Source organism: Coturnix japonica, unplaced genomic scaffold (genome assembly GCF_054131305.1).
Source record: "Coturnix japonica strain WE unplaced genomic scaffold, WE-NBRP24 Scf100, whole genome shotgun sequence".
Lineage (NCBI taxonomy): Eukaryota > Metazoa > Chordata > Aves > Galliformes > Phasianidae > Coturnix > Coturnix japonica.
In genome coordinates, this window is record NW_028189003.1 from 197,758 (window position 1) to 223,563 (window position 25,806).

General features: G+C 45.5%; 2 protein-coding genes across 17 annotated transcripts in view; both read left to right on the plus strand.

The window, feature by feature from the left end:
• The window catches only part of CHD8 (chromodomain helicase DNA binding protein 8), a 182,764-nt gene extending 162,049 nt beyond the window's left edge, over positions 1 to 20,715 (plus strand). Inside the window, exons 33-38 of the mRNA XM_085534818.1 lie at positions 3,641 to 3,801; positions 5,095 to 5,268; positions 9,992 to 10,162; positions 14,488 to 14,595; positions 17,337 to 17,381; positions 20,121 to 20,715. Coding sequence (XP_085390944.1) covers positions 3,641 to 3,801; positions 5,095 to 5,268; positions 9,992 to 10,162; positions 14,488 to 14,595; positions 17,337 to 17,381; positions 20,121 to 20,216 — 755 coding nt within the window. The 3' untranslated portion in view covers positions 20,217 to 20,715. The remainder of the gene's footprint in view (positions 1 to 3,640; positions 3,802 to 5,094; positions 5,269 to 9,991; positions 10,163 to 14,487; positions 14,596 to 17,336; positions 17,382 to 20,120) is intronic.
• Positions 20,716 to 21,858: 1,143 nt separating this feature from the next.
• SUPT16H (SPT16 homolog, facilitates chromatin remodeling subunit) overlaps positions 21,859 to 25,806 on the plus strand; it is a 113,240-nt gene continuing 109,292 nt past the window's right edge. For 13 of the 16 annotated variants that reach the window (XM_085534807.1, XM_085534803.1, XM_085534809.1 and 10 more), the window contains exon 1: positions 21,859 to 22,120. In XM_085534807.1, the coding sequence (XP_085390933.1) occupies positions 22,055 to 22,120 (66 nt within the window). In that variant the 5' untranslated portion in view covers positions 21,859 to 22,054. The remainder of the gene's footprint in view (positions 22,121 to 25,806) is intronic. The other 3 variants (XM_085534801.1, XM_085534802.1, XM_085534816.1) reach the window with 1 other exon arrangement.

Genomic DNA, 25,806 nt, shown 5'->3' on the forward strand with positions numbered 1-25,806 from the left:
TCTATGGGGGTCTTAAAGGGGTTTAAGGGAGTATATGGGGGTCTATGGGGGTCTTAAGAAGGTCTGTGGGGGTCTATGGGGGTTTAAGGGGGTCCTATGGGGGGTCTATGGGAGGTCTTAAGGGGGTCTATGGGTGTCTATGTGGGTCTTAAAGGGGTCTATGGGGGTCTCTGGTGGGCTATGGGGGTCTTAAAGGGCTTTAAGGGGGTCCTATGGGGGTCTATGGGGGTCTTAAAGGGGTCTGGGGGGGTCCTAAGGGGGTTTAAGGGGGTCTATGGGGGTCTATGGGGGTCTTAAAGGGGTCTGGGGGGGTCCTAAGGGGGTTTAAGGGGGTCTATGGGGGTCTATGGGGGGTTTAAGGGGGTCTATGGGGGTCTATGGGGTCTTAGGGGGGCCTGGGGGGGTCTTATCCCCCCATAGCCCCCCATAGGACCCCATTATATCCTATAGGACCCCATAGACCCCCATTATACCCCATAGACCCCATTATACCCCATAGACCCCCATTATATCCCATAGACCCCCATTATATCCCATAGACCCCATTATATCCCATAGACCCCATTATATCCCATAGACCCCATAGACCCCCATTATACCCCATAGACCCCCATTATAACCCATAGACCCCATTATACCCCATAGACCCCCATTATATCCCATAGACCCCCATTATACCCCATAGACCCCCATTATACCCCATAGACCCCCATTATATCCCATAGACCCCATTATATCCCATAGACCCCATTATATCCCATAGACCCCATTATACCCCATAGACCCCATTATATCCCATAGACCCCCATTATATCCCATAGACCCCCATTATATCCCATAGACCCCATTATACCCCATAGACCCCATTATATCCCATAGACCCCCATAATATCCCATAGACCCCATTATACCCCATAGACCCCATTATACCCCATAGACCCCATTATACCCCATAGACCCCATTATACCCCATAGACCCCCATAATATCCCATAGACCCCCATTATATCCCATAGACCCCATTATATCCCATAGACCCCATTATATCCCATAGACCCCATTATATCCCATAGACCCCCATTATATCCCATAGACTCCCATTATATCCCATAGACCCCATTATATCCCATAGACCCCATTATATCCCATAGACCCCCATTATATCCCCTATATCCCCCCATAAGACCCCATAGGACCCCATAGGACCCTATTATATCCCATTGGACCCCATTATATCCTATAGGACCCCATAGGACCCCATAGGACCCCATAATATTCCCTATATCCCCCCATAGACCCCATTATACCCCATAGACCCCCATTATATCCCATAGACCCCATTATATCCTATAAGACCCCATAGACCCCCATTATACCCCATAGACCCCCATAATATCCCCTATATCCCCCCATAGACCCCCATTATACCCCATAGACCCCCATTATATCCCCTATATCCCCCCATAGACCCCCATTATACCCCATAGACCCCCATTATATCCCCTATATCCCCCCATAGGACCCTATAAGACCCCATAGACCCCCATTATACCCCATAGGACCCCATTATATCCTATAGGACCCCATAGGACCCCATAGGACCCCATAATATCTCCTATATCCCCCCATAGGACCCCATAGGACCCCATTATATCCTATAGGACCCCATAGACCCCCATTATACCCCATAGACCCCCATTATATCCCCTATATCCCCCCATAGACCCCCATTATACCCCATAGGACCCCATTATATCCTATAGGACCCCATAGGACCCCATAAGACCCCATAAGACCCCATAGAACCCCATTAAACCCCATAGACCCCCATTATACCCCATAGACCCCCATTATATCCCCTATATCCCCCCATAGGACCCCATGGGACCCCATTATATCCCCTATATCCCCCCATAAGACCCCATAGGACCCCATAGGACCCCATAACCCTCCATAGGACCCCATAATATCCCATAAGACCCCATAGGATCCCATAGACCCCATTATACCCCATAGACCCCCATTATATCCCCTATATCCCCCCATAAGACCCCATAGCCCCTCATAGACCCCCATTATATCCCATAGACCCCCATAAGACCCCATAGGACCCCTTATAGGACCCCATTATACCCCATAGGACCCCATTATATCCTATAGGACCCCATAGGACCCCATAGGACCCCATAATATCTCCTATATCCCCCCATAGGACCCCATAGGACCCCATTATATCCTATAGGACCCCATAGACCCCCATTATACCCCATAGACCCCCATTATATCCCCTATATCCCCCCATAGGACCCCATTATATCCCATAGAACCCCATTATATCCCATAGGACCCCATAGGACCCCATAGACCCCCATTATACCCCATAGACCCCCATTATATCCCATAGACCCCCATTATACCCCATAGACCCCCATTATATCCCATAGACCCCCATTATATCCCATAGACCCCATTATATCCCATAGACCCCCATTATACCCCATAGACCCCATTATATCCCATAGACCCCATTATATCCCATAGACCCCCATTATATCCCATAGACCCCATTATATCCCATAGACCCCATTATATCCCATAGACCCCATTATACCCCATAGACCCCCATTATATCCCATAGACCCCATTATATCCCACAGACCCCATTATATCCCATAGACCCCCATTATACCCCATAGACCCCATTATACCCCATAGACCCCCATTATATCCCATAGACCCCCATTATACCCCATAGACCCCCATTATACCCCATAGACCCCCATTAAATCCCCTATATCCCCCCATAGGATCCCATTATATCCCATAGGACCCCATAGGACCCCCATAGAACCCCATAATATCCCATAGGACCCCATTATATCCCATAAGACCCCATAGGACCCCATTATATCCCATAGACCCCCATTATATCCCATAGGACCCCATTATATCCTATAGGTCCCCATAGACCCCCATTATACCCCATAGACCCCCATTATATCCCCTATATCCCCCCATAGACCCCCATTATACCCCATAGACCCCCATTATATCCCATAGACCCCATTATATCCCATAGACCCCCATTATATCCCATAGACCCCCATTATACCCCATAGACCCCATTATACCCCATAGACCCCCATTATACCCCATAGACCCCATTATATCCCATAGCCCCCCATTATACCCCATAGACCCCCATTATATCCCATAGACCCCCATTATACCCCATAGACCCCCATTATATCCCATAGACCCCATTATACCCCATAGACCCCCATTATATCCCATAGACCCCATTATATCCCATAGACCCCATTATACCCCATAGACCCCCATTATACCCCATAGACCCCCATTATATCCCATAGACCCCCATTATACCCCATAGACCCCATTATATCCCATAGACCCCATTATATCCCATAGACCCCCATTATACCCCATAGACCCCATTATATCCCATAGACCCCCATTATACCCCATAGACCCCCATTATATCCCATAGACCCCATTATATCCCATAGACCCCCATTATACCCCATAGACCCCCATTATATCCCATAGACCCCCATTATATCCCATAGACCCCCATTATACCCCATAGACCCCCATTATATCCCCTATATCCCCTATAGGTGCGGTGCCCCCCCCCCTCTCTAACGACGACGACGATAACGAAGATAACGAAGATAACGACGATAACGAGGACGGGGCGGGGTCGTCGCCCCCCCCCCAATTAACACACAGCGCCGGGAACCCCCCGGGACCACCCAGGCAGCTCCAGGAATGGCCCAAGGTAATTAATTAAGTAATTAATGGGATTAATTAATGGGATTAATTAATGGGATTAATTAATGACCCCCCCCTAATTAATGACCCCCCCTCCTTTATTAATGACCTCCCCCACCAACTTAATTAATGACCCCCCCCCCCCCCGGGACCCCCTTAATTACCCCCTTAATTAGTGACCCCCCTTAATTAACCCCTTAATTAGTGCCCCCCTTAATTAGTGACCCCCTTAATTACCCCCTTAATTAGTGCCCCCCTTAATTAGTGACCCCCCTTAATTACCCCCTTAATTAGTTCCCCCCCTTAATTAATACCCCCCTTAATTACTGACCCCCCTGGGACCACCCAGGCAGCTCCAGGAGTGGCCCAAGGTAATTAATTAATTAACACCCCCTTTAATTAATTAATGACCCCCTTAATTAGTAACCCCGTCCTTAATTAATGACCCCCCATTAATTAATAGACCCCCCCATTAATTAATGGCTCCTCCCTCATTAATTATGGGGCCTTACCTTAATTAATGACCCCCACTTAATTAACGACCCCCCCTTAATTAATGACCCTACCATTAATGACCCCATTAATTAATGATCCCCTTAATTAATGACCCTCCCACTAATTAATGACCACCCTTAATTAATTAATGACCCCCCAATTAATTAATAACCCTCATTTATTAATGATCCCCCCTTAATTAATGACCCCTATTAACCTTAAGCCCCCCCATCAACTCATGAATATTTAATTAACACCTCATGAATATTCATTTAACCACCCATTCCCCTGATTGATCTCAAACCCACCAACTCATGAATATTTAATTAACACCTCATGAATATTCATTCAACCGTCACCCCCTCCATTAACCTTAACCCAGCCCACCACATCATGAATATTTAATTACCAGCTCATGAATATTCATTAAACCACACATCCTCCATTAATCTTATACCCCCCCACGAACTCATGAATATTTCATTAACACCTCATGAATATTCATTTAACCCCCCACCTCCCATTAACATTAACCCCCCTATCGACTCATGAATATTTAATTAACACCTCATGAATATTCATTTAATCCCCCCAATGACCTTATTACCCTCACTACCTCATGAATATTCATTTAACCCCCCAACCCCATTAACCTTGACCCAGCCCACCAGCTCATGAATATTTAATTAACAGCTCATGAATATTCATTCAACCCACCCACCCCCATTAACCTTAAACACCCCACCCAGCCCCCAAATAGACTCATGAATATGTAATTAACGCCTCATGAATATTCAATCCTCAGGAACGAGCCCTGATTCGCCGATTGGAGCAGATCTGTCACGTGATCCTCACCGGCCAATGGCACGAGAGCCCGCCGGGAGCTCATTACCATAACGACCCCGCCCCTCCCCCACCCACCTACACCCGGCTCAGACCCCCCCCACCAGGGAAGGAGTTCACGGTTCAGATCAAAGACGTGAGTTTTGGGGCTAATTTGGGCGATTTTGGGTCATTTTGGGTCATTTTTGACGTCATTTTTGGGTTTTTTGGGGTCTTTTATGGCTATTTTTGGTCATTTCGGGTGATTTTAGCCTCATTTTTGGGGTAATTTAGGGCCATTTTGGGGCCACCCCCCCCCGCACGGTGCAGATCAAAGACGTGAGTTTTGGGGCTAATTTGGGCGATTTTGGGTCATTTTGTGTCATTTTTGAGGTCATTTTTGGGTTTTTTGGGGTCTTTTATGGCTATTTTGGGTCTTTCTGGGTCATTTTGGGGTCATTTTTGGGGTAATTCGGTGCCATTTTGGGGCCACCCCCCCTCATACGGTGCAGATCAAAGACGTGAGTTTTGGGGCTAATTTGGGCGATTTTGGGTCATTTTAGGTCATTTTTGAGGCCGTTTTTGGGTTTTTTGGGGTCATTTATGGCTATTTTGGGTCTTTTTGGGGCCATTTTCGGTGATTTTTGTGGTCATTTGGGGCCATTTAGGATGCCCCCCCCCAAAAGGGAAGGAGTTCACGGTGCAGATCAAAGACATGAGTTTTGGGGCTAATTTGGGCGATTTTGGGTCATTTTAGGTCATTTCTGAGGCCATTTTTGGCTTTTTTGGGGTCATTTATGGCTATTTTGGGTCTTTTTGGGTCATTTTGGGGTCATTTTTGGGGTCATTTCGGGCCATTTTGAGGCCACCCCCCCCCCACGGTGCAGATCAAAGACGTGAGTTTTGGGGCTAATTTGTGCGATTTTGGGTCATTTTAGGTTATTTTTGAGGCCATTTTTGGGTTTTTTGGGGTCATTTATGGCTATTTTGGGTCTTTTGGGGTGATTTTGGGGTCGTTTTTGGGGTCATTTGGGGCCATTTTGGGATGCCCCCTCCACCAGGGAAGGAGTTCAGGGTGCAGATCAAAGACGTGAGTTTTGGGGCTAATTATGGCGATTTTGGGTCATTTTAGGTCATTTTTGAGGTCGTTTTTGGCTTTTTTGGGGTCATTTATGGCTATTTTGGGTCTTTTTGGGTCATTTTAGCCTCATTTTTGGGGTAATTTAGAACCATTTTGGGGCCACCCCCCCCTCACAGTCTAGATCAAAGACGTGAGTTTTGGGGCTAATTTGGGTGATTTTGGGTCATTTTGGGTCATTTTTGAGGTCGTTTTTGGGTTTTTTGGGGTCATTTATGGCTATTTGGGCACTTTTTGGGTCATTTTAGCCTCATTTTTGGGGTAATTTAGAGCCATTTTGGGCCACCCCCCCCCGCACGGTGCTGATCAAAGACGTGAGTTTTGGGGCTAATTTGGGCGATTTTGGGTCATTTTAGGTCATTTTTGAGGTCATTTTTGGGTTTTTTGGGGTCATTTATGGCTATTTTGGGTCTTTTCGGGTCATTTTAGCCTCATTTTTGGGGTAATTTAGAGCTATTTTGGGGCCACCCCCCCCAAAGGTCTAGATCAAAGACGTGAGTTTTGGGGCTAATTTGGGCGATTTTGGGTCATTTTGGGTCATTTTTGAGGCCGTTTTTGGCTTTTTTGGGGTCATTTATGGCTATTTTGGGTCTTTTTGGGTGGTTTTGGGGTCATTTTTGGGGTCATTTGGGGCCATTTTGGGGCCACCCCCCCCCAACGGTGCAGATCAAAGACGTGAGTTTTGGGGCTAATTATGGCGATTTTGGGTCATTTTAGGTCATTTTTGAGGTCATTTTTGGTTTTTTTGGGGTCTTTTATGGCTATTTTGGGTCTTTTTGGGTCATTTTGGGGTCATTTTTGGGGCCATTTGGGGCCATTTTGGGGCCACCCCCCCCCCGCACAGTGCAGATCAAAGACATGAGTTTTGGGGCTAATTATGGCGATTTTGGGTCATTTTAGGTCATTTTTGAGGTCATTTTTGGCTTTTTTGGGGTCATTTATGGCTATTTTGGGTCTTTTTGGGTGATTTTGGGGTCATTTTTGGGGTCATTTGGGGCCATTTTGGGATGCTCCCTCCACCAGGGAAGGAGTTCACGGTGCAGATCAAAGATGTGAGTTTTGGGGCTAATTATGGCGATTTTGGGTCATTTTTGAGGCCGTTTTTGGCTTTTTTGGAGTCATTTATGGCTATTTTGGGTCTTTTTGGGTGGTTTTGGGGTCATTTTTGGGGTCATTTGGGGCCATTTTGGGGCCATCCCCCCCCAACGGTGCAGATCAAAGACGTGAGTTTTGGGGCTAATTTGGGCGATTTTGGGTCATTTTAGGTTATTTTTGAGGCCATTTTTGGGTTTTTTGGGGTCATTTATGGCTATTTTGGGTCTTTTCGGGTCATTTTGGGGTCATTTTTGGGGTAATTTAGAGCCATTTTGGGGCCACCCCCCCCCCCGCACGGTGCAGATCAAAGACGTGAGTTTTGGGGCTAATTTGGGCGATTTTGGGTCATTTTGGGTCATTTTTGAGGCCGTTTTTGGCTTTTTTGGGGTCATTTATGGCTATTTTGGGTCTTTTTGGGTGGTTTTGGGGTCATTTTTGGGGTCATTTAGAGCCATTTTGGGGCCACCCCCCCCCCAACGGTGCAGATCAAAGACGTGAGTTTTGGGGCTAATTTGGGCGATTTTGGGTCATTTTAGGTCATTTTTGAGGTCGTTTTTGGCTTTTTTGGGGTCATTTATGGCTATTTTGGGTCTTTTTAGGTCATTTTGGGGTCATTTTTGGGGTAATTTAGGGCCATTTTGGGGCCCCCCCCCTCCCCCAAATGGGAGTTAAGGGGTTAATTTATGGTATTTTATGGTAATTTATGGTAATATATGGTAATGTATGGTAATTTATGGGTCATTTTTGGGGTCAATTTAGGCCTTTTTGGGGCCGTTTTGGGGGAATTTTAGGCTTTTTTGGGTCATTTTGGGGTGATTTGGGGCCTTTTTGGGTCATTTTTGGTCATTTCGGGTCATTTTTGGGGTGATTTCGGGCCTTTTTGGGGTAATTTAGGGCCATTTTTGGGGTCATTTATGGCTTTTTTGGGGTCATTTGTGGCTATTTTGGGTCATTTTGGGCCTTTTTAGGGTCATTTTGGGGTACTTTATGGCTTTTTTTGGGGTCATTCATGGCTATTTTGGGTCATTTTGGGACTTTTAGGGTCATTTTTGGGGTCATTTATGGCCATTTTGGGGGTAATTTATGGCTTTTTTGGGGTCATTTATGGCCATTTTTAGGTCATTTATGGCCTTTTTGGGGTCATTTATGGCCATTTTGGCGTCATTTATGGCTTTTTTGGGGTCTTTTTGGGGTCATTTATGGCCATTTTGGGGTCATTTTGGGCCTTTTTGGCTTCATTTTGGGGTCATTTATGGCCATTTTGGGCCATTTTAGGGTCAATTATGGTCATTTTTGGCTTAATTTGGGGTGATTTGGGGTCTTTTTGGGGTCATTTATGACCATTTTGGGGTCATTTATGGCCATTTTGGGGCCTTTTGGGGTCATTTATGGTCATTTTTGGGGTCATTTTGGGGCCATTTATGGCTTTTTTGGGGCCATTTTGGGGCCATTTTGGGTGTTTTTGGGTCATTTTGGGGCCATTTATGGCTTTTTTGGGGTCTTTTTGGGGTCATTTATGGTCATTTTGGGGTTGTTTTGGGGTCATTTATGTCTATTTTGGGTGATTTTAGGGTCAATTATGGTCATTTCTGGGCCATTTTGGGATCATTTATGACTTTTTTGGGTCATTTTGGGGTCATTTATGGCATTTTGGGGTCTTTTTGGGTGATTTTGGGGTCATTTATGCCCATTTATGGTCATTTTTTGGGTCATTTGGGGCCTTTTTGGGGTCATTTTGGGGCCATTTTGGGTGATTTTGGGGTGATTTTGGGTCTTTTAGGGTCATTTATGGCCATTTTGGCGTCATTTTTGGGGCCTTTTTGGGGTCATTTATGACTTTTTGGGGTCATTTATGGCCATTTTGGGGTCATTTTGGGGTCATTTATGGCTTTTTTGGGGTCATTTATGGCCATTTTGGGGTCGTTTATGGCCATTTATGACTTTTTTGGGGTCATTTATGGCTATTTTGGGCCATTTTGGGGTCAATTATGGTCATTTTTGGGGCCATTTTGGGCCATTTTGGGGTCAATTATGGTCATTTTTGGGGCCATTTTGGGTGATTTTGGGCCATTTATGGCCATTTTGGGGCCATTTTGGGTGATTTTGGGTCTTTTAGGATCATTTTTGGGGTCATTTATGGCTTTTTTGGGGCCATTTTGGGGCCATTTATGGCCATTTTTGGGCCCTTTTTGGGGGGGCCTATATAATGGGGTCTATGGGGTATAATGGGGTCTATGGGGTATAATGGGGTCTATGGGATATAATGGGGGTCTATGGGATATAATGGGGGTCTATGGGATATAATGGGGTCTATGGGGTATAATGGGGTCTATGGGATATAATGGGGGTCTATGGGATATAATGGGGTCTATGGGATATAATGGGGGTCTATGGGATATAATGGGGGTCTATGGGATATAATGGGGTCTATGGGGTATAATGGGGGTCTATGGGGTATAATGGGGTCCTATGGGGTATAATGGGGTCCTATGGGGGGATATAGGGGTTATAATGTGGTCCTATGGGGTATAATGACCATTTTGTTCTCAGAATCCCTTCATCAACCCCCCCATTAACTAATTACCTCATTAATTAACCCATCAATTAATTAATTAAGCCATTAATTAACCCCCTAATTACCTTCAAGGAGGAAGGCCTGAAGCTGACGTTCCAGAAGCATCGATTTGGGGGGGGGATCCCGACCCACCATCACCCCCCCCCCCCTCCCCCCATTCAACCCAATGGGACCCTCCGGGACCCCCCCCCAATTCATCTGGGACCCCCCCCCCAAAAGAAAAGCAGCAAGAAACTGGTGGAGGTAAGTGGCAATTAATTAGTGAAGTTAATTAATTAGTTAATTAATTAATTAATTAGTTAATTAATTGATTAGGTGGGACCCCCCCCCCCATTAATATAGAGACCCCCCCCATTAATATAGACCCCCCCCCCATTGATATTATGGGCCCCCCCCCCCATTAGAGACAATTAAAGAGGGGGTGGGGGGGTTAATTAATTACTTAATTAATTAATTAGATGGGACCCCTCCCATTAATATAGAGACCCCCCCCCATTAATATTATGGCCCCCACCCCATTAGAGACCCCCCCCTATTGAGACCCCCCCCATTAATTAGGACCCCCCCATTAATTAATATTGAGACCCCCCCCATTAGAGACCCCCCATTAATATAGAGACCCCCCCAATTAATCTTAATTAACACCTATTAATATTATGGCCCCCCCATTAATATAGAGACCCCCCCCCCATTAATTAGGACCCCCCCATTAATTATGCCCCCCCCCCCATTAGAGACCCCCCTATTAATATAGAGACCCCCCACCATTAATTAGGACCCCCCCATTAATTAATATAGAGACCCCCCCCATTAATTAGGACCCCCCCATTAATTAATATTGAGACCCGTCAATTAATTAGGACCCCCACATTAATATAGAGACCCCCCCCATTAGTATAGACCCCCCCCCATTAATATTATGGGTCCCCCCTATTGAGACCCCCCCCCATTAATTAGGACCCCCCCATTAATTAATATAGAGACCCCCCCCATTAATTAGGACCCCCCCAATTAATATAGAGACCCCCCCATTAATTAGGACCCCCCCATTAATTAATATTGAGACCCCCCAATTAATTAGGACCCCCCCATTAATTAATATTGAGACCCCCCAATTAATTAGGACCCCCCCATTAATATAGAGACCCCCCCCATTAATATAGACCCCCCCCCATTAATATTATGGGCCCCCCCCCATTGGAGACACCCCCCCCATTAATTAGGACCCCCCCATTAATTAATATAGAGACCCCCCCATTAATTAGGACCCCCCCCATTAATTATGGCCCCCCCTAATTAATAATAAGACCCCCCCCCATTAATATTATGACCCCCCCCCCCCCCCCATTAGAGACAATTAAAGAAGGGGTGGGGGGGTTAATTAATTACTTAATTAATTAATTAATTAGATGGGACCCCCCCATTAATATAGAGACCCCCCCCCATTAATATTATGGCCCCCACCCCATTAGAGACCCCCACCCCTATTAATATAGAGACCCCCCTCCCCATTAATTAGGACCCCCCATCAATTATGGCCCCCCCTAATTAATAAGACCCCCCTATTAATTAGAACCCCCCCCATTAATTAGGACCCCCCTATTAATATTGAGACCCCCCCCCATTAATATTATGGGCCCCCCCTATTGAGACCCCCCCCTATTAATTAGGATCCCCCCATTAATTAATATAGAGAACCCCCCTTTAATTATGGCCCCCCCTAATTAATATAGAGACCCCCCCATTAATTAGGACCCCCCCCTTTAATTATGGCCCCCCCTAATTAATATTGAGACCCCCCCCATTAATATAGACCCCCCCCCATTAATATTATGGGCCCCCCCTCCCATTAGAGACCCCCACCCCTATTAATATAGAGACCCCCCCCCATTAATTAGGACCCCCCCATTAATTAATATAGAGACCCCCCCCATTAGTTAGGACCCCCCCATTAATTAATATAGAGACCCCCCCATTAATTAGGACCCCCCCATTAATTATGGCCCCCCCTAATTAATAATAAGACACCCCCCCCATTAATATAGACCCCCCCCCATTAATATTATGGGTCCCCCCTATTGAGACCCCCCCCCATTAATTAGGACCCCCCCAATTAATATAGAGACCCCCCCATTAATTAGGACCCCCCCCAATTAATATAGAGACCCCCCCCATTAATTAGGACCCCCCCTTTAATTATTGCCCATCCTAATTAATATAGAGACCCCCCCCATTAATATTATGACCCCCCCCATTAATATAGAGACCCCCCCATTAATTAGGACCCCCCCATTAATTAATATAGAGACCCCCCCATTAATTAGGACCCCCCCATTAATATAGAGATCCCCCCCCATTAATATAGACCCCCCCCCATTAATATTATGGGCCCCCCCTATTGAGACCCCCCCCCCATTAATTAATATAGAGACCCCCCCTTTAATTATGGCCCCCCCTAATTAATATAGAGACCCCCCCCCATTAATTAGGAAACCCCCCCATTAATTACTGCCCCCCTTAATTAATATAGAGACTCCCCCCCATTAATATAGAGACCCCCCCCCATTAATATTATGGCCCCCCCCCCCATTAGAGACCCCCCCCTTATTAATATAGAGACCCCCCCATTAATTAGAACCACCCCATTAATATTGAGATCCCCCCCCCATTAATTAGGATCCCCCCATTAATTAATATTGAGACCCCCCCCCATTAATTAGGATTTCCCCATTAATTAATATTGAGACCCCCCCCCATTTAATTAGGATCCCCCCCCCTTTAATTATGGCCCCCCCTAATTAATATAGAGACCCCCCCCCATTAATTAGGACCCCCCCCTTTAATTATGGCCCCCCCTAATTAATATAGAGACCCCCCCCCTATTAATATTATGGGCCCCCCCATTAATATAGAGACCCCCCCCATTAATATTAATTAACACCCTATTAATTAACATCCCATTAATTAACCCCCCCCATTAATTACAAGCTCCCATTCCCCTCCATTTATCACCCCCCCCCCAATAACCCCCCCCCCCCCATTAACCCACATCCTATTATTAATCCCTTAATTAACTATTAATTATGAATTACTAATTAACAATTAATTAACTACCCCCCCCCCCCTCCTTTTAATTTCAGGCTCCCATTTACCCCCCCCCCCTCCCCCATTTATAACCCCCCCCCCTAATAAACCACCCCCCCATTAACCCATATCCTATTAATTACTTAATTAATAATTAATTACTAATTAACACGTAATTAATTACCCCCCTCATTAATTTCAGGCTCCCATTAAACTCCCACCCCCCATTTATCACCCCCCCCCCCAATAAACATCCCCCCCATTAACCCACATCCTATTATTAATCCCTTAATTACTTAATTATTAATTACTAATTAACACTTAATTAATTACCCCCCTCATTAATTTCAGGCCCCCATTTAACCCCCATTTATCCCCCCCCCATTTATGACCCCCCCATTAATCAACACCCCATTAATTAACACCCCATTAATTAATATCCAATTAATCTATATCCCATTAATTAACAACCTATTAATTAAAACCCTATTAATTAACATCCCATTAATTAACCCCCTCCCACTAATTACAGGCTCCCATTTACCCCCCCCCCCCCCATTTATCACCCTCCCCCCAAATAAACCTACCCCCCTATTAACCCACATCCTATTAATTACTTAATTAATTATTAATAACTAATTAACAATTAATTAATTACACCCCCCCATTAATTTCAGGCTCTCATTCACCCCCCCACCCCAATTATCACCCCCCCCCCAATAAATCAACTCCATATTAACCCACATCCTATTAATTACTTAATTAATTATTAATTACTAATTAACAATTAATTAATTATCCCCTCATTAATTTCAGGCTTCCATTTAACACCCCCTTCCACATACCCCCCCCCCACCCCATTTATCACCCCCCCCCCAATAAGCCCCTCCCCCATTAACCCACATCCTATTATTAATCCCTTAATTACTTAATTAATTATTAATCACTAATTAACACTTAATTAATTACCCCCCACCCCCCCCATTAATTTCAGGCTCCCATTTACCCCCCACCCCCACCTTCCATTTAACCCCCCCCCCCCCCAAATAAATCAACCCCATATTAACCCACATCCTATTAATTACTTAATTAATTACTAATTACTAATTAACAATTAATCACCCCCCCCCATTAATTTCAGGCTCCCATTTACCCCCATTTACCACCCCCCACCCCATTTATCACCCCCCATTTATCACCCCCCCCCCAATAAATCAACCCCATATTAACCCACATCCTATTATTAATCCCTTAATTACTTAATTAATTATTATTTACTAATTAACAATTAATAACCCCCCCCCCCCCAATTAATTTCAGGCTCCCATTTACCCCCACCCCCCCCCCCCCCCCATTTATAACCCCCCCCCCCATTTATAACCCCCCCCCCCCCCAATAACCCCCCCCCCCATTAACCCTAATCCTATTAATCCCTTAATTAATTATTAATTACTAATTAACACGTAATTAATTACCCTCATTAGCTGGAGCTGCGCTGCCTGGAAGGCCTCGGCTGCGGGGGGGCCCCGATGGATCCTGGTGGGGGGGGGGGGGGCACGGACCCCCCTCATCCCCCCCATTCTTTCCTACAGGTGAGTCCCAAAATCGTCCTTTTTTACCCCAAAATCGACCTTTTTTACCCCAAAATAACCCCAAAAATGGACATTTTTCCCCCAAAATCCCCATTTTGGCCCATTTTAGCCCAAATTTTCCCCTTTTACCCCAAATTTTACCTCAGAATAACCCCCAAAAATGCCCATTTTGCCCCCAATTTCCCCCCTTAAACTCCCCATTTTTGTCAAATTTTCACCAATTTTTCACCAATTTTCCCATTTTTCGCCCCAAAATAACCCCCAAAATGGACATTTTCCACTCAATTCCACCCCAAAATACCTATTTTCGCCCATTTTAACCCAAATTTTGCCCTTTTTCCCCCAATTTCTCCCCCAAAAATGCCCATTTTGCCCCCAATTTCCCTCCCCAAACTCCCCATTTTTGTCTATTTTAAACCAATTTTTCACCAATTTTCCCATTTTTCCCCCCAAAATAACCCCCAAAATGGACATTTTCATCCCAATTCCCCCCAAAATCCCCATTTTGGCCCATTTTAGCCCAAATTTTCCCCTTTTACCCCAATTTTTACCTCAGAATAACCCCCAAAATGCCCATTTTCCCACCAATTTCCCCCCTTAAACTCCCCATTTTAGCCCGTTTTTAGCCAATTTTTTCACCAATTTTCTCATTTTTCCCCCAAAAATAACCCCCAAAATGGACATTTTCATCCCAATTCCACCCCAAAATCCCCATTTTGGCCCATTTTAGCCCAAATTTTCCCCTTTTACCCCCAATTTTAGCTCAGAATAACCCCCAAAAATGCCCATTTTCCCACCAATTTCCCCCTTAAACTCCCCATTTTTAAGTATTTTTAACCAATTTTTCACCCATTTTCCCAATTTTTGCCCCAAAATAACCACAAAAATGGACATTTTCCCCTCAATTTCCCCCCAAAATCCCCATTTTGGCCCATTTTAGCCCAATTTTACCTCAGAATAACCCCCAAAAATGGACATTTTCCCCCAATTTCTCCCCTTTAAACTCGCCGTTTTTGCCCATTTTTCACCAATTTTCCCACTTTTCAACCCAAAAATACGCCCAAAATGGACATTTTCATCCCAATTCCACCCAGAATCCCCATTTCGGCCCATTTTAGCCCAAATTTTGCCTTTATCCCCCCAATTTCACCCCCAGAAATGCCCATTTTCCCCCTTTAAACTCCCAATTTTTGCCAATTTATTGCCCATTTTTAACCAATTTTCCCTTTTTTCCCCCCAAAATAACCCCCAAAATGGACATTTTCCCCTCAATTCCAACCCAAAATCCCCATTTTGGCCCATTTTAGCCCAATTTTACCTCAGAATAACCCCCCAAAATGGACATTTTCCCCTCAGTTTTCCCCATTAAACTCCACATTTTTGTCCATTTTTAACCAATTTTCCCTTTTTTCAACCCAAAATAACCCCAAAAATGGACATTTTCCACTCAATTCCCCCCCAAAATCCCCATTTTGGCCCATTTTAGCCCAAATTTTGCCTTATCCCCCCAATTTCACCCCCAAAAATGCCCATTTTGCCCCCAATTCCCCCCCCAAACTCCCCATTTTTGTCTATTTTTCACCAATTTTTCACCAATTTTCCCATTTTTCCCCCCAAAATAACCCCAAAAATTGACATTTTCCACTCAATTCCCTCCCAAAATCCCCATTTTGGCCCATTTTAGCCCAAATTTTCCCCTTTTACCCCAAATTTTACCTCAGAATAACCCCCCAAAATGCCCATTTTCCCACCAATTTCCCCCCTTAAACTCCCCATTTTTAAGCATTTTTAACCAATTTTTCACCCATTTTCCCATTTTTTGCCCCAAAATAACCCACAAAAATGGGCATTTTCAGCCCAATTCTCCTCCAAAATCCCCATTTTGGCCCATTTTAGCCCAATTTTACCTCAGAATAACCCCCAAAATGGACATTTTCCCTCAGTTTCCCCCCATTAAACTCCCCATTTTTGCCAATTTATTTCCCATTTTTCACCAATTTTCCCTTTTTTCGCCCCAAAATAACCCCCAAAATGGACATTTTCCACTCAATTCCCCCCCAAAATCCCCATTTTTGTCCATTTTAACCAAATTTTGCCCTTTTTCCCCCAATTTCACCCCCAAAAATGCCCATTTTCCCCCCCTTAAACTCCCAATTTTTGCCAATTTATTGCCCATTTTTAACCAATTTTCCCTGTTTTCACCCCAAAATAACCCCAAAAATGGACATTTTCCCCCCAAAATCCCCAGTTTGGCCCATTTTAGCCCAAATTTTCCCCTTTTACCCCAAATTTTACCTCAGAATAACCCCCAAAAATGCCCATTTTGCCCCAATTTCCCCCCTTAAACTCCCCATTTTTGTCAAATTTTCACCAATTTTTCACCAATTTTCCCATTTTTCCCCCCAAAATAACCCCAAAGATGAACATTTTCCCCTCAATTCCCACCCAAAATCCCCATTTTAGCCCAAATTTTTGCCTTTATTCCCCCAATTTCTCCCCCAAAAATGCCCATTTTCCCTTCTTAAACTCCCCATTTTTGCCCATTTTTTGCCCATTTTTAACCAATTTTCCCACTTTTCAACCCAAAATAACCCCAAAGATGAACATTTTCCCCCTATTTCCCCCAAAATTCCCCATTTTAACCCATTTTTTAACCAAAAACCCCCATTTTTAATCCTTAATTTCCATTAATTACCTTTTTTTTGCCCCCCCCCCCCCCCCCCCTTTCCTCACAATCCAAGATGGCGGATGAGCGCCGGGAGCCGCACAAATGGCAGCGGAAAAAGGTAAATTTTGGGGTGAAAAAGGGCAAATTTGGGGCAAAATGGGGGTAAAAATGGGGAGTGGAGGGAAAAATGTCCATTTTTGGAGGAAAAATGGGGAAAATTTGGTGAAAATTGGTGAAAAAAGGGCAAAAATGGGGAGTTCACAAGGGGGAAGTTGAAGGGAAAAGGTCAATTTTTGGTGGTTATTCTGAGGTAAAATTTGGGGTAAAATGGGAAAAATTGGGTTAAAATGGGCAAAAATGGGGATTTTTAAGGTAAAATGTCCATTTTTGGGGTTATTTTGGGGGAAAAAGTGGGAAAATCGGTAAAAAATTGGTTTAAAATGGACAAAAATGGGGAGTTTAAAGGGGGAAATTGGTGGGAAAATGGGCATTTTTGGGGGTCATTCTGAGGTAAAATTGGGGGGAAAAGGGGAAAATTTGGGTTAAATGGGCCAAAATGGGGATTTTTAGGGGAAAATGTCTATTTTTGGGGTAATTTTTTGGGAGGAAAATGGGAAAATTGGTGAAAATTGGGTTAAAATGGGCTAAAATGGGGAGTTTAAGGGGGGAAATTCTGAGGTGAAATGTCCATTTTTGGGGGTTATTCTGAGGTAAAATTGGGGTGAAATGGTGAAAAATTGGGTTAAAATGGGCCAAAATTGGGATTTTGGGGGAAAATGTCCTTTTTTGGGGTTTATTTGGGGGAAAATGGGAAAATTGGTGAAAAATTGGGTTAAAATGGGCTAAAATGGGGAGTTTAAGGGGGAAAATTCTGAGGTGAAATGTCCATTTTTGGGGGTTATTCTGAGGTAAAATTGGGGTGAAATCGTGAAAAATTGGCTTAAAATGGGCAAAAATGGGGATTTTTAAGGTAAAATGTCCATTTTTGGGGAAAAAGTGGGAAAATTGGTTAAAAATTGGTTAAAATGCTTAAAAATGGGGAGTTTAAGGGGGGAAATTGGTGGGAAAATGGGCATTTTTGGGGGTTATTCTGAGATAAAATTGGGGGGAAAAGGGGAAAATTTGGGTTAAAATGGGCAAAATGGGGATTTTGGGGGAAAATGTCCATTTTTGGGGTTAATTTGGGTGGAAAATGGGAAAATTGGTGAAAAATTGGGTTAAAATGGGCTAAAATGGGGAGTTTAAGGGGGGAAATTCTGAGGTGAAATGTCCATTTTTGGGGGTAATTCTGAGGTAAAATTGGGGGGAAATGGGGATAAATTGGGCAAAAATGGGCAAAAATTGGGATTTTGGGGGGCAAATGACCTTTTTGGGGTAATTATTGGGGGAAAAAGTGGGAAAATTGGTTAAAAATGGGCAAAAATTGGGAGTTTATGGGGGAAACTGAGGGGAAAATGTCCATTTTTGGGGGTTATTCTCAGGTAAAATCGGGGGGAAATGGGGAAAAATTGGGTTAAAATGGACCAAAATGGGGATTTTTGAGGTTAAAATGTCAATTTTTGGGTTATTTTGGGGGGAAAAATGCCTGATTTGGGGGCTTTGGGAGGAAATAAGAATTTTAGGGGAGGGAAATAGTGTGAAAAATACCAAATTTTGGGTCATTTTGGGTGGAAAAATGACCAATTTTGGGTAATTTTGGGTGGAAAAATGCCTGATTTGGGGTCATTTTGGGTGCAAAAATGTCCTTTTTTAACTTATTCGGGTGGGAAATTGGGGGAAAATATGCCAGATTTTGGGTCATTTTGGGTGGAAAAAAGCCCAATTTGGGCTCATTTTGGGTACAAAAATGTCCATTTTTATCATTTATGCTGTGAAATTGGGTGGAAAAAATGCCCAATTTGGGTCATTTTGGGTGGAAAAATGCCTGATTTGGGGTCAGTTTGGGTGCAAAAATGCCCATTTTTGCCTTTTTGAGGTGGGAAATTGAGAGGAAAATGCCTGATTTTGGGTCATTTTGGGTGCAAAAATGTCCATTTTTGGCTTATTGGCATGGGAAATTGGGGAGAAATGCCCGATTTTGGGTCATTCTGGGTGCAAAAATGTCCATTTTTGGCTTATTGGTGTGGGAAATTGGGGGAAAATATGCCCGATTTTGGGTCATTTTGGGTGGAAAAAAGCCCAATTTGGGCTCATTTTGGGTACAAAAATGTCCATTTTTATCATTTATGCTGTGAAATTGGGTGGAAAAAATGCCCAATTTGGGTCATTTTGGGTGCAAAAATGCCTAATTTGGGTCATTTTGGGTGGAAAAATGCCCAATTTTGAGTCATTTTAGGTGCAAAAATGTCCAATTTTGGTTCATTTTGGGTGCAAAAACCTCCATTTTGGGCTCATTTTGGTTGCAAAACCCTCCATTTTTACCATTGGAGCTGCCAAATTGGGTTGAAAAAGCCCCAATTTGGGTCATTTTGGGTGCAAAAATGCCCAATTTTGGCTCATTTTGGGTGGAAAAAAGCCCAATTTTGGGTCATTTTAGGTGCAAAAATACCTAATTTTGGGTCATTTTGGGTGCAAAACCCTCCATTTTTACCATTCGAGCTGCCAAATTGGGTTGAAAAAGCCCCAATTTGGGTCTTTTGGTGCCAAAAATGGGGTGAAAACCCCCAATTTTTGGTTCCTCACCCCTTAGTTTTGCCTCCAAACCTCCCATTTTTGGGCTGAAAACACCCATTTTTAGTCAAAAAATCGGCTTAAAACACCTCATTTTCGCTATGTGGGTGGGTATGGGTTGAAATTGGGGTGATTTTGGTTAATTTTGGGTTAATTTCTCGCTTTTTTTTGCCTTTTTTTTCCACAGAGCTTCCTGCCGACCCCCCCCCACCTCCGCCCTCCCCCGCCCCCCCCCCAACCCCATTGGGCCCCATCATCCAACATAGGGGGGGGTGGGCTTTAAAAACCCCCATTTTATCCAATTTTGGGGTTAAAAAACCCTAAAAACACCCCAAAAACCCCCCAAATCGATGAAAACGACGACGAAAAATGATGGATTTCACCGCACCCCCCCCCCCTTATTTCCACCCCTATTTCCCCTCATTTTAAGGTCCCCCCCCCCCAATTTAAGGTCCCCCCCCACTTTATTTTCAATGGGGGACCCCCCTCTGTCCTTTAATTTTGGGTTAAGTTTGTTAATTTTTGGTTAATTAGTCGGGATTCATTGATTAAAGTTAATTGGGATAAGGGGGGGGGGGGGTCGGTATTTATATATATATGTTAAACTCGGGGGGGGGGGGGGGGGGGGGAGAATAAAGGGGGTTTTTTTGGGTCGAAAAAAGGCGATTTTGGGACAAAAATGGGGAGAAATCGCGAGGGGGGGGTTGGGAATCGGTGTTTTGTTTTTCTTTCGGTGGTTTTTTCTTTCTTTTTTTTTAATAAAATGAGGAGAAACGACGCGATTTCGGGGCTCGTTCTGTGGTGGTTTTTTATGTGGTGGGGGAGGGGGAGACAAAATGGCGGACGGCGCGGGCTTTAAAGTGGGGACTGCGCATGCGCGGGTGGGTGGGGAGACAAAATGGCGGGCGCCATGCCGCCACTTCCGCCAGCACTCTGACGTCACTTCCGTTCTGAGCGCGGCCTACTTCCGCCCGCTCTTTGTCGGTTGCTCTGCGCATGCGCAACATACCTCAGCGCTTTAAACCCATTTTTTTTCCCTATTTTTACTTGAAAATGCCCATTTTTTTCCTTCTTAGCTTCCAAATAGCGCCTCTTTACGTCCATTTATCCCCTTAAATGCCCATTTTTCCATAAAAATCGGGTTAAAAACCCGTCTAAGTCTCTATTACCATTTAATACCATTTTAACCCCCAAAAATCCCTAATTTCGCCTCTTTTCGCCCTCAAATCCCATTTTTCCTCCTTAAAAGAACGATTTCAGCTCATTTTTACCTCACAAACCCCATTTTGGGGCCTCAAAACTCCATTTAAACCCAATGCGAACATTTCCATTGCTTCCAAATCACCATTCCGCACTTTTAGCCACCTATCTCCTCCATTTTCCCTATTAACGCTTATTTTCTGTTTAAAAACCGCTTTTTGTGCCACTTTTATCCTTCAATTTGGTGATAAAAAGGGTTAAATATAATACGGGCCCGGTGCGCATGCGCAGATATTATCGCCGCCATATTGTTTAACTATAAGGGCATATTGCGCATGCGCAGTTATCATCGCCGCCATATTGGTTTAATATGGGCTCACTGCGCATGCGCAGTTATCACCACCGCGATAACGTTAATGTATGAAGCTATTGCGCATGCGCAGTTACAATCGCCGCCATATTGATTCTTACACGGTGCCATTGCGCATGCGCATTTATCATCACCGCCATATTGGTTGTCCTCTGTATGTCCAGCGCGCATGCGCAGATCTTATCGCCGCCATATTGGTTCACTCCACGGTCCCATCGCGCATGCGCAGATATCGCCGCCATATCGTTTAACTGTACGGGCCCAGTGCGCATGCTCTGTAGCACCAACATGGCGGCCGCGACATCTGCGCATGCGCCCCCCGCGCAAACCCGGAAGTGTTGCCGTTTCCCGCCTTTAGCCGCTCGCAACCCGGAAGCGGAAGCGCCGTACGTTACTCGCGCGCCGGCCGAAGAACTTCCGGGGTCGCCGTGAGGAGGAGGAGGAGGGAGGAAGGAGGAGGAGGAAGGAGGAAGGAAATAGGAAATAAAAGGGAAATTAATAGGAAATAAAGGGGAAATAAAAGGGGAAATAAAGGAGAGGGGACCCCCCCGATGGCGCTCAGCCTCGATCGAGAGGCGTATTACCGCCGGCTACGGAGGCTCTACGCGGCATGGCAGGTAATGCGGCCTGGTTTAATGGGGTTCTATGGGGCTCTATGGGGGGTAATGGGGTTTAATGGGAGTTAATGGGATCTATGGGTCTCTATGGGGTTTATATAGGGTTTAATGGGGGTCTATGGGGCTCTATGGGGTTTATATAGGGTTTAATGGGGTTTTAATGGGGTCTATGGGGTTTAATGGGGGTCTATGGGGCTCTATGGGGTTTAATGGGGCTCTATGGGGTTTAATGGGGCTCTATGGGGTTTAATGGGGGTTTAATGGGGCTCTGTGGGGGTCTATGGGGGGTAATGGGGGCTCTATGGGAGCTCTATGGGGTTTAATGGGGGTTAATGGGGGCTCTATGGGGTTTAATGGGGGTAATGGGAGCTCTATGGGGTTTAATGGGAGGTAATGGGGGCTCTATGGGGTTTAATGGGGGGTAATGGGGGCTCTGTGGGGTTTAATGGGGGCTCTATGGGGTTTAATGCGGCTCTATGGGGTTTAATGGGGTTTAATGGGCTCTATGGGGCTCTATGGGGTTCTATGGGGCTTAATGGGGGGTAATGGGGGCTCTATGGGGTTTAATGGGGTATATGGGGGCTCTATGGGGCTTAATGGGGGTAATGGGGTTTAATGGGCTCTATGGGGTTTATATAGGGTTTAATGGGGGGTTTAATGGGGGGTAATGGGGTGTAATGGGGTTTAATGGGGGTCTATGGGGCTCTATAAGGGTCTATGGGGCTCTATGGGGGCTCTATGGGGTTTAATGGGGGCTCTATGGGGTTTAATGGGGTCTATGGGGTATAATGGGGGCTTTATGGGGGCTCTATGTGGGTCTATGGGGCTCTATGGGGTTTAATGGGGGCTCTATTGGGGGAATGGGGGCTCTATGGGGTTTAATTGGGGCTCTGTGGGGTTTAATGGGGGGGTAATGGGGGCTCTATGGGGTTTAATGGGGGCTCTATGGGGTTTAATGGGGGGTAATGGGGCTCTATGGGGTTTAATGGGGTTCTATGGGGTTTAGAGGGGGTAATGGGGGCTCTATGGGGTTTAATGGGGGGTAATGGGGTTTAATGAGGGCTCTATGGGGTGTAATGGGGTATAATAGGGTATAATGGGGTTTAATGGGGGTCTATGGGGCTCTATAAGGGTCTATGGGGCTCTATGGGGGCTCTGTGGGGTTTAATGGGGTTTATATAGGGTTTAATGGGGGCTCTATGGGGTTTAATGGGGGGTAATGGGGTATAATGGGGGGTAATGGGGGTATATGGGGCTTTATGGGGTATAATGGGGTTTTAATGGGGGCTCTATGGGGTTTAATGGGGTATAATGGGGTTTAATGGGGCTCTATGGGGTTTAATGGGGCTCTATGGGGGGTAATGGGGTTTAATGGGGCTCTATGGGGGTCTATGGGGCTCTATGGGGTTTAATGGGGGTTATAATGGGGCTCTATGGGGTTTAATGGGGTTTTATTGGGCTCTATGGGGTTTAGTGGGATGTAATGGGGGCTCTATAGGGGGTAATGGGTTGTAATGGGGGCTCTATGGGTTTTAAGGGGGTTTAGAGGGGGGTAATGGGGTTTAATGGGGTATAGTGGGGGGTAATGGGGCTCTATGGGGGGTAATGGGGTTTTAATGGGCTCTATGGGGTTTAATTGGGGCTCTATGGGGTTTAATGGGGGTCTATGGGTTTTAATGGGGGTTATAATGGGGCTCTATGGGGTTTAATGGGGCTCTATGGGGCTCTATGGGGTTTAATGGGGGTTATAATGGGGGCTCTATGGGGCTTAATGGGGGCTTTATGGGGGCTCTATGTGGGTCTATGGGGTTTAATGGGGGTCTATGGGGCTCTATGGGGTTTAATGGGGCTCTATGGGGTATAATGGGGTTTAATGGGGGGTAGTGGGGGTTTATGGGGCTCTATAAGGGTCTATGGGGCGTAATAGGGGGTAATGGGGTTGAATGGGGGCTCTATGGGGTTTAATGTGGGTTATTGGGGTATAATGGGGGCTCTATGGGGTTTAATGGGGTTTATGTGGGGTTTAGTGGGATATAATGGTGTTTAATGGGGACTCTCTGGGGTTTAATGGGGGGTAATGGGGTTTAATGGGAGGGTAATGGGGGCTCTATGGGGTTTAATGGGGGCTCTATGGGGGCTTAATGGGGCTCTATGGGGTTTAATGGGGGCTCTGTGGGGTTTAATGGGGCTCTATGGGGGGTAATGGGGTTTAATGGGGGTCTATGGGGTTTAATGGGGCTCTATGGGGGGTAATGGGGGTTATAATGGGGCTCTATGGGGTTTATATAGGGTTTAATGGGGGGTAATGGGTCTCTATGGGGTTTAATGGGGGTCTATGGGGGGTAATGGGGTTTAATGGGGCTCTATGGGGGGTAATGGGGGGTAATGGGGGTCTATGGGGCTCTATAAGGGTCTATGGGGCTCTATGGGGGCTCTGTGGGGTTTAATGGGGGTTATAATGGGGCTCTATGGGGGGTAATGGGGGGTAATGGGATCTATGGGGTTTAATGGGGGTCTATGGGGTTTAATGGGGGTCTATGGGGGTCTATGGGGCTCTATGGGGTTTAATGGGTCCCTATGGGGGGTAATGGGGTTTTAATGGGGGTTATAATGGGGGTCTATGGGGTTTAATGGGGGTTATAATGGGGGTCTATGGGGTTTAATGGGGGGTAATGGGGTTTAATGGGGTTATAATGGGGCTCTATGGGGGGTAATGGGGTTTAATGGGGGTTATAATGGGGGTCTATGGGGTTTAATGGGGCTCTATGGGGTTTAATGGGAGGTAATGGGGTCTATGGGGCTCTATAAGGCTCTATGGGGCTCTATGGGGTTTAATGGGGCTCTATGGGGTTTAATGGGGCTCTATGGGGCTTAATGGGGCTCTATGGGGTTTAATGCGGCTCTATGGGGTTTATATTGGGTTTAATGGGGGTTATAATGGGTCTCTATGGGGTTTAATGGGGGGTAATGGGGGTCTATGGGGCTCTATAAGGGTCTATGGGGCTCTATGGGGCTTAATGGGACTCTATGGGTTTTAATGGGGCTCTATGGGGGGTAATGGGGTTTAATGGGGCTCTATGGGGGTCTATGGGGCTCTATGGGGTTTAATGGGGGTTATAATGGGGCTCTATGGGGTTTAATGGGGTTTTATTGGGCTCTATGGGGTTTAGTGGGATGTAATGGGGGCTCTATAGGGGGTAATGGGTTGTAATGGGGGCTCTATGGGTTTTAAGGGGGTTTAGAGGGGGGTAATGGGGTTTAATGGGGTATAGTGGGGGGTAATGGGGCTCTATGGGGGATAATGGGGTTTTAATGGGCTCTATGGGGTTTAATTGGGGCTCTATGGGGTATAATGGGGGTCTATGGGGTTTAATGGGGGTCTATGGGGTTTAATGGGGGTTATAATGGGGGTCTATGGGGTTTAATGTGGCCCAATGGGGGGTAATGGGTTTTAATGGGGGTTATAATGGGGCTCTATGGGGCTTAATGGGGCTCTATGGGGCTCTATGGGGTTTAATGGGGGTTATAATGGGGCTCTATGGGGCTTAATGGGGCTCTATGGGGCTCTATGGGGTTTAATGGGGGTTATAATGGGGCTCTATGGGGTTTAATGGGGCTCTATGGGGCTCTATGGGGTTTAATGGGGGTCTATGGGGCTCTATGGGGTTTAATGGGGGGTAATGGGG